Below are 13,393 nucleotides of genomic sequence, written 5' to 3'. Positions count from 1 at the left end.
TTTCCTGAGCTCCTCCCTCTCCCCAATCTGCCTAGTACTATTTCCCACTATTTTATGTCTCGACTGATGATGTTCACTGTGATTACCTAATAAGATATTTATCAGGTTACTTTTTCTCCCTTACAGTTAAGTATTTTGTGGGAGGGTATTCTGAAACTGCATTAATATCCTATGAAATTTCAATTTATTCATTTATTATGTCCACATGAACTCTTAGCATCCTCTTTTATCAGTGGGCTATAATCTGTTATTATTTATTTTGATGCTCAAATTGTCATTATCTGGAGCCTCTTCAAACGGACCTCTGGGTTTTTTTGACATGTTCCATCATTTTTGGAGTGTCTTCCTTGCCTTCTGATACAACAAAAATTGTTCCAGACTCATTTTGTACTTTTGCTCCCTGCCCGCCTCTAGAATCAGCTACCTCTCTAAGGAGTCACAGTGGAAATTATATTTATAAGCAGAAATCTCTACTAGTTGGGTATTGCTGCTCCCAGTCCTCTTCAGTTGGTGGAGGTAGGGAATATATGAGTGCACACACACACACACACACACAATCTATATTTATTTCTATATCTGAACAAATATATAATGAAAACGCTAAGTTCACACCAATACCTCTAATTCCAATCCAACACTACAGAGTTCATTCTAATTTTTTCCCCTTCTATATTTATAAATTCCTTCTCTGACAATGGGAAACTGGGCTTTCTTTATATTATCCAATATATTTAATGGCCAGGTGTGGTGGCTCATGCCTGTAATTCCAGCACTTTTGGAAGCCGAGGCAGGCAGATCATGAGGTCAGGAGTGCGAGATCAGGCTGGCTACCGTGGTGAAACCCTATTTCTACTAAAAATACAAAAAATTAGCTGAGCATGGTGGCACGTGCCTGTAATCCCAGCTACTCAGGAGACTGAGGCAGAAGAATTGCTTGAATCCAGGAGGTGGAGGTTGTGATGAGTGGAGGTCGTGCCATTGTACTCCAGCCTGGCAACAGAGCAAGACCCTGTCTCAAATATATATATGTATCTCCCCTGAATATAACAAACATCCCATCTCTGCTTCCATCCCCTTGCAGCATGGATGCCCTTTTTACTTCATTTGAGCTCTGATTTCCTGCAATGGACCCATACACATACCTAGACATATTTCTCAACCCACCTAGGCCCAAGCTGGGTTGTTCCTGTGTGGGGTCACCCACCTCAATCTGTTAGGGCTCTCACACACCTTGCTAGACTGCTACCACATGTAGATGCTCTCCTGAACTTTGACATATAATGCCAGATTACTAATCTTCTCTTTATCCCAAGAGTGGATGCCCTTAGTCATCTTGCTCAGGTTCCAACATCTTATTCTGGACCAAAGTACCAGTAGACTGGTACTTTGCATGAATGCCTACCTTGCTCTACCCTACTTAGTATCTTTAGGAATAAATCATTTGAGAAAGGGGAAAGGAAAAAGCAGGACTGACTGCCTTTTTGTCAACATGCTTTTTTTGTTTCAACTTTACTCAAAAGTTACTATGAATAACAAGGAATAGCTCAGAAATGATGGACTTATATAACTTTGAATTTCATTCACTGTAAAATGCATATACCTTTAAAATGCTATGTTCTCACCACAGATCTAGCTTTCTAAAAGTGTGAGCAATACTTATGGCTTCTCAGACGTTTTTATAAATAGAATCTTTAATTATAAAACAGTTTGGACCTTTAAATTATTTTCTAATTTAAAATACAGTTTAAAATTCATAACAAAACAATAACCAAAAAACCATCATCATGCAGCTTGAATAGCTTATATGCAAAATGGGTCCTAGGCTTTCCATTTGTTGTGGAAAAAGCTGAGATTTGAATTCAAAACTATTCTGAAGTGATTTACAGGTCTCTAAAGTTTAGGGAATTTCAGAGGCTAAGACTCTATGTAGATCCCACAATCTTTACAATTAAAAGCCACAATTGGTTTACATTAAAATTTTTTTTACTGTTTTTCCCTGTGAGTTTTTTTTTTTTTTTTTTTTTTTGAGACAAGGTCTTGCTCTATCACCTAGGCTGGAGTGCAGTTGTGTGATCATAGCTTACTGCAACCCCGTACTCCTAGGCTCAAGGCATCCTCCCATCTTAGCCTCCCATGTAGCTGGGCCTACAGATGCATGTGACTCTGCCTGGCTAATTTTTTTCTTTTGGTGTATATGGGGTATTGCTTTATTGTCTAGGTTGGTCTCAAACTCCTGGGCTCAAGAGATCCTCCTGCCTCAAGCTCCCAAAGTACTGGGATTACAGGCATGAGCCACCGTGCCTGGCAAGTCTTTACCATTTTTAAGTGCACAGTTCAGTGGTAAAAAATATATTTATACCTTTTTTTTCCCTTCATTCCCCCATCTCTCTACCTTCCTGGCCTCTGGTAACTACCAATCAACTCTGTATCATCATGAGATCTACTTTCTAAGCTTCCACATGAATGAGAACATGTGATATTTGTCTTTCTGTGCCTGGCTTATCTCACTTAACATATTGGTCTCCATAGATCACATTTTCTAAGTACAAATAGTTATATTTTAAGAAAATCTAACATACAAATATTTAAAGGGATTGGCCATAGAGTTCCTTTAAAAGTAAATTCCTTAAACATGTAAAACAGAATTCAGTTTTAGATACGCATTTTCAGGAAACTCAGGGTACACCAAAGTAATTGGGAAGCGAATCACTTAGAGACACTTGATTTGAATGTTATACTTTCAAGTCTTCCTGGAACCAGCAGAAATTAAGCTTTACATATATTACCTTAAACAAGTGAATTACAAAAATTGCTTAAATACTATCAAATACAAGTTCAAGAAATGAAATACAAATCCTTTTTCCACTGTAGGAACTGCTAGGTTATGAAATTTTCCCAGAAAATGCTCATTTAATTACCTTGATACTAGCATTGTCAGAAATACAACAATTCTATTCAAAATTTACTGAAATTGAAAATGCTGGTTTCATCAGATATGAAACTTACATCAGCCTCAAATTTATGGTACATACCATCAGGGTCTGATATTATATCTAGAAGAGATTTATCCAGAGTAGTTTTGCTCATTATTTTTTCTTCATATTCAAAATATACATCCAATTTTCTTGCCTGTTTCAAAATAAATATTAGATGAGAATACATTAATAATAAAAATACATAATGGTCTACTAACCTTCTAAGTTTCTATTTTCTATGATAAAATGCTCATTTTTTTTCTTTGAGACAGGTCAAAAGTACAGTTCAAAAGTACCAGGCTAAAGTTCAGTGGTGCAATCTGAACTTCCCAGGCTCATGTGATCCTCCCACCTTAGATTCATGAGTAGCTGGGACCACAGGCATGTGTCACCATGCCTGGCTAATATTTTTGTATTTTTTAGAGAGATGCGGTTTTGCCATGTTGTGCAGGCCGGTCTTAAACTCCTGAGCTCATGAAATCTGCTTGTTTCAGCCTCCCAAAGTGCTGGGATTACAGGTGTGAGCTATTGTGCCTGGCCTTTATTTCTTAACAGGATTTAAAGTATCTTACTTTTGAACATATATTTAATACAGAAAAAAAAAAACCAATAGATTATTTTGTTTACCATATTTGATGGATATTCAGCAGTAATTCTGCATACCATACAAACATTACAAAGATAAAAACACGATTCTTAATTATTGTATTAATTAGTAACTGGCATACAGGTCATATTGTACTCCATGCAAAATTAATGACAGGTGGTCAAGTTATGTTTACTTTTTTAGCATGCAAATCCATATACATTCACCTTTACTAAATGGAAAGTTACCTTAACTATTTTCCTTGTTTTTTTTGAAAAAAAACCTTTTCCTCATTAGTTTTCCTATTTAATATCTTAAAGTTTAAGATCATGGAAAATTAGTAAAACTTTGCTGTGTGAGACCTTTCCTAAATGAAAATTTTGTTGATTAAAACTATCCAAAAAGTTAACATATTAAGATCTTCCAAAGTAAATAAAAATTACCAAATATCTCTTAAATTATGCTCCAGGTAATATGAGAGAGCAAAGAACATTTTGTTCAAATATCCAACACAGAACCAATATATAAGTATATAACATAAATATACTATGCTAGGAGGCAGAATGAAATAAAAAGCCAATTGTGGAGGAGGAAGTGACACATTCTCAGTTGAAGTTTGAAAGTGACTTCGGGACATATGTATAGTTCATTTCAGTTAAACAGATCATGCCAAGGCACAACAAAGTAGAAACATCTAAACAGTAGACAAAGGAGTGAATTTCATATGGAGCAACAAAAAATCAGAATCCCCACACTCCCACTCCCTTGCAGGTGCATGCAAGGCCAAAGTTTTACAGATGAAATACCCAGAAAGTTCAAAAATGAATATGGCATAAAAAGATATATACTGAGAAGTCTTATTTCTCACCCCTGGTCCTCTTTCACCCCTTTTCTATCTGCTTCTGTAGGTATTCGTTTTATTATTTCTTCTAGTTTTTCAGAGTTTCTTTGTGCAAATATAAGCAGCGTATATTCTAAAATCCATTTCCTTTCTGACACAAGAAGTATGATACTGTACTTTTCTGCCCTTTTCTTTCCCTGAGCAATAAATTCTACATCAGCACGTAGAGGGTTCCCTATCAGTGAGCTCTTATTTATGAAATCTCCGGCCCTTCATATTCTTCAGACTCTCTGATACAGTAACTACTTTAGCTACTCTATAAAGCTATTTTAATACTACAATAGATACAAAGTAAAATCTTAGAAATGAGAAAGTCCTACCAATAATATTAAAAATGAACAAAAGAAATATAAGAGATCCTAGGAAAAAGACCACAGTAGTGGCTGTGGGAATGGAAAGGTCAAGATGTGTATTTAATAATTTATATGAGAAAGGATATGGAATACAAAGTAGTAAAAGAAGAAAAAGAAAACTTTGGGGAATGACAATGATGACACTAGGAACTGGTAATGTGAATATTAGCTTAGGAAAAGCTGTATGGGCAGAGTGAAGTCAGGAATGGAGGGGGAAAGGTGCTAAAATAAGGTGCTAAACTGACTTTCAGGCCCTCTGATCCAGCTAACCTTTTCTGTTTTTTTTATTATTCACTAGATTCAGTTTCCTCTAGTCATACCAAATAGTTATTTCATTAAACTTGTAACATTTTATGAAATACTGTGTTCACTTTTAATTCTCTAGTCTTAGGCTCAAGTTTTCTCTTAGCTTTTACAGAATATACTCCTCCTCTACCATCTAACCAGTGAATTCTGCTCATTCAAGTTCTACCTTCTCTGTAGTTTTTCTGCAACTTTCCTTCAATCCCTGCTCTCTCCCCTTTCTGACCTTCTCCCAGTCTCTTCCTTGGCCACAATAACTCATTACTCCCTTAACTGTGTATTAACAGCACTTTATATACCTCATGATAATAACAACTATCACAGTATATGATAATATAATAACATCATAATAACCAACTATCACAGTCCTTGGTTTATGTGCCTTTCTAAAACTGTAAACAATTAGAGCATGTCTAATTGTTTAAATCTAGGGGTCTAACACAGCACCTGGCTTAAAACAAACACTTGCGTTTATTCAATTTCAAAACCAAGAGGACATATACAGACCAAGTAATCATTTTTAAAAGTCATGAACATAGATGAATGAACTTCTAGAAGTGAAAAACATAAAGAATCTAGTCTTTTATGACTGAATATATAAAACTCAGTATGCTAAGGTGCGGTGGCACAGGCCTGTAGTCCCAGGTACTGGGGAGGCTGAGGTGAGAGGATCACCTGAGCTTCGGCATTTGAGACTAGCCTGGGAAACACAGCAAGACCCTGTCTTTAAATTAAAAAATAAATAAAAAATAAAAAAATTAACTATGCTAAATGCCATAGCAGAATTTAATTTCTGAAACTATATAAATCGGTAAAAAAAAAACGTGGCTCACTGATTTATGTGAATATGGGCATTTGATTCATTTTGCTCTTTTTGATGTAGTAACTTACTTATAACATCAACTTCTGATGAACAATGGAAACAGGGTCCAAAAACAACTTAATGTGACTGGTACTAGGTAAAGAGTTTCTTTTTGAGGTGACAAAAATGCTCTAAAATTAGACTGTGGTAGTGATTGCAACAACTGTAAATATTCTAAAACCTGCTGAATGATATATTTTAAATTGATGAATTGCATAGTATGTGAATTACATCTCAAGAAGGCTGTTAAAAGTAACAGCTCTTTAATATACTGACTCTGAGGGAGCACCATCTAAGAGGAAAAGAAGTGGAGTTCTGTACAGATTTTCTAACCTGCATAACAGAACTAGTATCTCTTCAGCACTTGTCATGTAAAAGGTACTTTACTTTTAACTATGGCTTTCAAATGTTTTTAAAGAGAGAGCCTCAGGACCTCTTTCTTAATCCAAATCTTCTGCAGAACCCTAAACATAAAATAGATACAAGAGATCCATTAATATCTCCATACAGCTCTAGGACACCAGAGAATAGTTTTTAAAAACTACTAACATTCTCTCATTTAATTCTCCAAATAACACTATGAGCTAGGAATTATTAATATCATTTTAAAGACGAAGAAACAGACATACGGAAACATATAAACCCTATGTAAATACAAGTCATGTTGTGGGGAGAAAAAGTTCAATTTACCTTTATATGTTCTAAAACAGCAGTGGCAACATTTGTATGGAGATCAATAAGTCTTTTTTTCTCAAGGAGTTCTGGTAAAGAACTGCAAATATCAAAATATTAAATATTAGCCAATACATTTTCTAAAGTGATATAGACTTTATCTCATGCCTGGGTATCTCCTCTGTGGAAACTCAGAACAGTGAAACAGTGACAAGATGACAAGTTAAACTATCAACGAATTTAATCTCTAGGCTTAAACACCTACAGTATTTATTACTTTAATACAGGGGAAATGCTTCTTGTTGCAAAATAATCTGGCTCCCAAATATCATTTCTACCATCTTACTTTCTGATTCCAAATTTTGGAGGCTTAAATAAAATCAAATTAATGGAAACATCCTTTATCTGTATTTCTACAACACATTTCCTCCCTCCTTCTTAATGGCATTCAAAGTACAGAAAAACTGCTTAACTTTTAGTTAAGAAAATAGTATCAATAATTAAATTAATAATCGCTTGCTTTACTTTATCATTAATAGTATTTTCCTTGTAAAATTACCCCTATTACACAGTTCTAACTGGTCAAAGAAACGAACGATCTCCTCTATCTAAGAGGGAACTAAAATCAGCTTAAACATTTAGTTAAAAATAATTGAGTTCTTTAAATTCAGTTATATTTGCTATTGCTTACTATTTCCTACTAGTTAAAAACATTAATAATTTTTTAGTCATATAAAAATAAATAAATCCAACAACAGAAAGACTTCAAGCAGAATATACTGCTCACTTACCTAACAGCTGATGTTAGCTTAGCGGTATTGTCAGAAAGCATACTTATGGCTCCTTCATCTTCCCCTTCTAGTCCCTTGTAAAGAAAAAAGATCCTAATAGCTACTCAAAAATCACAGGCCCAAGCATAAAAATCAACATATTCCTAAGATCACTGATATATAGTAAGATTTTTAAGTCACCTAGAATAGCAATTCTCCTCCTCTGAGGTGCAAGCATATATATTTATGACAGTTACATAAAAGTTCTAGTCATTGCAGTCTAATGGTTAGATGACTAAATAATCAGCTGGCATTTTTGGATAAGGAGACAGGCCCAGAGATGTGCTACAGGTCACAGCAATAAATAGTAGAGCTGAAATCTCAAGTTAGATTGATACATGTTAGAATGAGCAGTACTGGAACATGTATCTCTAAAATGAAGCTACATTATATATTTTTTCAAATCATATTTATATTAATATTTAAAACATTTCTCAATATTTAGATTTTTTTGGTCATATATGTAAGCTGAAAATATTTTTGTTATAAAAGCATTAAATGGCCTTGAATTTTTATAAGGGAAAAAAACCCAAATCTCTTTATCTAACAGATAACCCTCCTCTTTCCTATAATTCTTAGAAAGCAAATAGAATCTTACCATAATGCTTTTAAGTCGTTTGACCTCATCTTCCTGTGCTCTGTAAGATTCTAGTTCTTGCTGAACTGATTCTGCAACTTCTGGGAATGGACTAAAACAGTAGTGCACAAGAACTATGAGTATGACATTAAAAGACTGCTTTTTATGTGAATCCTAAAATATATACAATGAATATTGTTTTAACTATACTTATTTGGATTTGAATATATTTTATATATAACAAAGGCAGAAAACATTCGGCATAAATGCAACTACATGTCTTTCTGATACCCATATAATAAATACTATTTCTTTAAAATGCATATAATACTTACATATCTAAAAGTTAAATTTCATTTATATTTTTCATTAACAATATCATATATTCTCTTCACCTGTATGCTTTTAGAAGAAAAAGTAAAATATTTACATGACTGAAAATCAATGGAAGACAAGTCATGGTATATCAAATATCAATTCAATATTCCTACCCAAATTAACACATAATGTCAAAGGGCCCATGCAACTACAAAGGTGGCATTTAAAAATATCACCTGCAGGTAACTGTGAAAAAATTCTTGTAACTCAGAACCCATAATATCCCAAAACACTACTGGTAAAAAAAGCACCTGGGCCACAGTTTTAGTGGTCTGATACCTGCTGTCTTCTTCCAGGACATTGCGGGTTAGCAGTAACTTACATAAACTTTAGGCAGAAGTGATCTGGAATCATGAGCAGCTCAGGTAAAAAACACTGTACTAATCTTGACAAATTCTAGATGAATACATGTTGACCATAAAATATTTCTTAAAATGAAATTTTTCATTTACAGCCTGTGGCGGGGGTGGGGGCAGAGGCCTTTCTTTCTTTAAGAAAGAAGAGGTCATGTCTCATCAACAATGGAACAAAAATCTTTCTTCCCTTCTTCAGCTCTGACATTTGAAAATACCTCACTAATAATGACCACATTTATCAAATGGAAAAGTAGAAAAGATAGAAAAGACAGGAGCTCAGAAAGAATTCTGAGGAACACAGTCCAATTTTACCTCACAACCCCAGGCATTTACTCCAGCTCCAGCTGAGACTATGTTAGCAAAAAATAGCACTGAGGCCTCAGCATTGCACTGGGGAGTCAGAAACCCTTGTTACATCTAAATAAAATGGAAACTTCCTTTATAGGCAAGGTCTTACCCTCTCAGGGCCCTAGCTTTACCTATAAAATGTAGGGGCTGAACTAGATAATCCTCAAAATCTCCAATATCTTTAGGTCTCAGAGTTAACAGAGAACAATAATTGCTCACATTTATTGAGCGATTTTACTGTACATCAAATACTATGCTAAGAATTTATCTTTTTTTATTTTTTAAGATGGAGTTTCACTCGTTACCCAGGCTGGAGTGCAATGACACGATCTCAGTTCACTGCAACCTCATTTAATACTGACAAATCTGTGGAGGTTAACTATCATAACTTAAACCATTCATGTTTAAGACTGGGTGCTTTATAGTCTGCCAGACCTGGGTTCTATCCCTGGTTTTATCAATGAACGCTGGATGATTTGGGCAAATTACTTCTTTAAATTCATTTTCTCAATATTCATAAGAATCTTCTGAAACAGGGCAATAGGCAGAATTATTATTGTCCTATTTTACTGATGAGAAAACTGAAGCTCAGAGAGGTTTAAGTCACTTGTTTATCTCCAAGTATTTCTGTGCCCAGGTTACTACTGTAGTAAGATGCAGAACAAGAGAGCTATTCCTACTAAATGAATAGAAGGTTAAAGTTCTTACTATTCAACTGATCTCTTAGATTGTTTTTAAAACCTACTTTTTAAAATTAAAAATTTCCATATTTGAATAAAGAGATTTTTCTTAAGCTTTTCTCTATTAGGGAATGTCAACTTCAAAGTATGCTGTATTTTCTATAAATAATGCCTCTCTAGTAAAATGTAATTTATTGTACATCACCATTCTGGAGGGAAATGTAGACTATGGAATTCCAAAGGGAAGAATATTATTTAAAATAAAATTAATTAATATAGTACCTAAAACTGCCATAGTGAGAAAGACAGTGACTTTTTTCTGCAGAGCAAGTCAAATCTTTGTTATGGCAATTTGATTTTCCAGCTTAAAAAAAAGTTTTAAGTGAAAAAAAGATAAAACATATTAAAAACCCAGCATGTTGAACCTAGTCTATATTCTACTTCTCTTTAAGCAATAAATATAAGACCAAAAGAACAGCTACATCAAAGACACACACACACATTTTGGAATATTTTTTAAAAATCATATATTCATAATTGTTTAACAGTGTTCTTCTTTTTCTCTGAGTAATTTTTTTGTTTGTTTAGAATGATTGCTCTAGCCATAATGATCACTAGAAAACTTTTATAGCAGTAACGGAGCCCATGAAGTATCCGAAACTTTAAGGGGGCATAGCATCACATGGGATATGTATATCTGCTCATAGTAAATCACATGGCAAATTAATGCAGTTTTTTCACTCATTATTTCTAATGTACTTAGAATAAATTTCTAGGCTTTAGGCTTAGGTACTCTCTCCACAGATATCTAAAATAAGGTTTACATGAGGGCAACATGGAACAAAAAGAAAAAAAATCACCCCCCACATCACAAAAACCAATTTCAAAGAAAGGCAGGGATGGTCTTATAGAGTCGGTGGAGACAGCAACAAAATTGAAAGACTACCTGTAATATCTTCAAAATTACATGGGATGCTCTCATGGAAAAGAGAAGTGATCCCTATAAGATAACAATTAACAAAAAACAACCTAGAAATCAGTGAGAAATGGAGAAATAAAGACAAATATTTATGGACTATTTAATTATAGCTCCCATTCATTGTGTGAATGAACCTACATGACCCTTTTGAATTTTTTCTCAAATTCATTAAGGCGAATGACACCTTAATTTCTCTTTAAAAAAATGAATCTTTTACTTATTGATATTTTGCTTACCTTCCTTTATGTTTTTGCCAAAATTTATCAACTGGAGTTAAGTCATAAGACTTCTTGTTTTTTCTCTTTGGTCTAGCACCAGCTGGAGAGTTTTCCACCCCTGAAGTTTCTTCCAAATTAACCCTGTTTAAATGAAAATCCTAGGAAAAAGTAATCTTGTGTTAAAGAACTGTTTTCTAAGTCTAATCAAAATAGAATCTTGTTGCCCTTTCTAGTATTTCCAAGGACAAAATATAGATCTGAAATTTAAAAGACTTCCTCCTTTCATTATACAAATGTAATTTTATTTCTGTATTTTAATGAAAATATTAGATGTATATATGATTAAAATTTCAAACAAGAAAAAGAAAAAAGTTAGTATTTTTATGTATCCTTACAGAAAAAAATTTATGCATATAATAGCATATATATATCCTCTTAATTTTATTTTAAAAAATGGGAACACCATATACATATGCTGTATCTTTTTCCATCTAATAATACATTTTAGAGCTCTTTCTATATCTGTATAAGTACAACTTCATCTTTATCATAATTACACAGTAGTTGAATGTTTGGCTAAATCAACTAATGTGACCCAGCCTCCTCAGGCTTGGTCGTTTCCAGTCACAAACATTAATCTGAAATATTTTTAAACTCTTAGAGAGTCAACATTCTGATGTGTCACTTGAGTGATGAACTGCAATTTAAAAAATTACAATAGATGCGATAATAAATAATAAATGATGCACCTCTTTCACATATTTAAGAGTCAGGCCAGTAGTTGCTAAACTTTCTTGCCTAGGACTAATTTCATTTATGTGAGGCTTGCTTTTTGTACCCTTTCTGTAAAAACAACAACAACAACAACAACAACAATAAAAACCCAAATCCAAACCCAAAACAAAACAAAACCGACAAAGAAACTATTAAGCAAAAATAAAAGTAAGTATCTTTTTTATCTTTCCCCCAACTTCTTGCATTACATCTATTGGTTCCCTCACAGACAGCAGCATTTTATGGTTCAATGCCAACTCAAGAATAGTGAGAGATAAAACATGGTTATCAACAAGGAAATGACTAATAAAGAAGAAAGCTACAGTATGGAGAAATTATCCAGCATGACTGAAATATAATCATCGTGGTTCTAAGGTATCTGTATGCATTTTAAATTAACAATTATTCTAGCTCTTAGCAAGTTAAATATACTGAATGCAATTCAATCTCCTCTAGGTAAAACAAGGTTATGAATACTGACTCTAGGTCCCTAACATAAACCTTGTAACTTTCTCAAATAAATCCTTTATAATAGTTCAATAGTTTTATTTCCGTGCCATTTTTCTCTTTGACATAAAAAGCAGGATTTGAAAAATTACGGATGTCTAATTGTCATAGTAGAGTAACATGTCTGTTTTCTTTTCTTTTCTTTTTTTTTGAGACGGAGACGGAGTCTTGCTCTGTTACCAGGCTGGAGTGCAGTGGCGAGATCTCAGCTCACTGCAACCTCTACTTCCCAGGTTCAAGAGATTCTCCTGCCTCAGCCTCTTGAGTAGCTGGGACTACAGGTGCACACCACCAGACCTGGCTAATTTTTATATTTTTAGTAGAGATGAGGTTTCACCATGTTGGCCAGTATGGTCTCTTAACCTCGTGATCCTCCTGCCTTGGCCTCCTAAAATGCTGGGATTATAGGCATAAGCCACCGCCCCTGGCCTAACGGGTCTATTTTCTATCTAATAAGTTATAGAAGCAATGAGGCAGCCTTCTTTTACTTGTATGTGAAGTCCATCAAAGAGAAAAATAAAAAAGCACAGCTGTCTTTTATCTGCAAGACACTATTCTTAGCACCTTATATTAAGTCATATGATCCTTACAATAACCTGTAGAAGCAGTAATAAAATTTCCATTCAAGATGAAAAAACTGAGGCATAAAGAAGTTATACAGAAATACGTGACAGAACCAAGATCAAAACCTAGGCAATCTGACTTTAGAGGCACTGCTTTTAAGCATTGTTTTAATTGTATCAAGAGTTGCAAGCTAGAACAGAGTGAGTGGAATTAGATTCTATCACTTGAAATTCCCTGTAGTGCAGAACATGGGTAGCCTCTGGTGATAAACAGGCAGTTTAAAGACTAAAGAGTTACAATAAATGGTTGGAATGACAAATAAAAGTATGTTATATTTCAACCTATTACTGTCTTTCCTACAGAACCCTCATATTATCATAGGGCAAGACTATGAGTGACTTTATTCCTTTCAGTTTCCCATCCTTGTATCTAAACTTCACTTTGCACAAAAATCCATAGAGGAAGAAGGTCAAAATAGCACAATTGTGGAAAACCATTTTAAACAATAACAGCTACATCTGGAAAGAAGC

At 34.1% G+C, this 13,393-nt stretch overlaps 1 protein-coding gene across 16 annotated transcripts in view; it reads right to left on the bottom strand.

The window, feature by feature from the left end:
• SCFD1 (sec1 family domain containing 1) overlaps nucleotides 1-13,393 on the bottom strand; it is a 110,321-nt gene that overhangs the window by 53,793 nt on the left and 43,135 nt on the right. For all 16 annotated transcript variants that reach the window (XM_009005889.5, XM_078334643.1, XM_078334645.1 and 13 more), the window contains 5 exons: nucleotides 11,037-11,176; nucleotides 8,081-8,171; nucleotides 7,444-7,517; nucleotides 6,671-6,752; nucleotides 3,033-3,129 (listed from right to left, as the gene is read on the bottom strand). In XM_009005889.5, the coding sequence (XP_009004137.1) occupies nucleotides 3,033-3,129; nucleotides 6,671-6,752; nucleotides 7,444-7,517; nucleotides 8,081-8,171; nucleotides 11,037-11,176 (484 nt within the window). The remainder of the gene's footprint in view (nucleotides 1-3,032; nucleotides 3,130-6,670; nucleotides 6,753-7,443; nucleotides 7,518-8,080; nucleotides 8,172-11,036; nucleotides 11,177-13,393) is intronic.

This window comes from Callithrix jacchus, chromosome 8 (genome assembly GCF_049354715.1).
Source record: "Callithrix jacchus isolate 240 chromosome 8, calJac240_pri, whole genome shotgun sequence".
Taxonomy (NCBI): Eukaryota; Metazoa; Chordata; class Mammalia; order Primates; family Cebidae; genus Callithrix; species Callithrix jacchus.
This window is presented reverse-complemented; position numbering and strand designations above follow the sequence as displayed.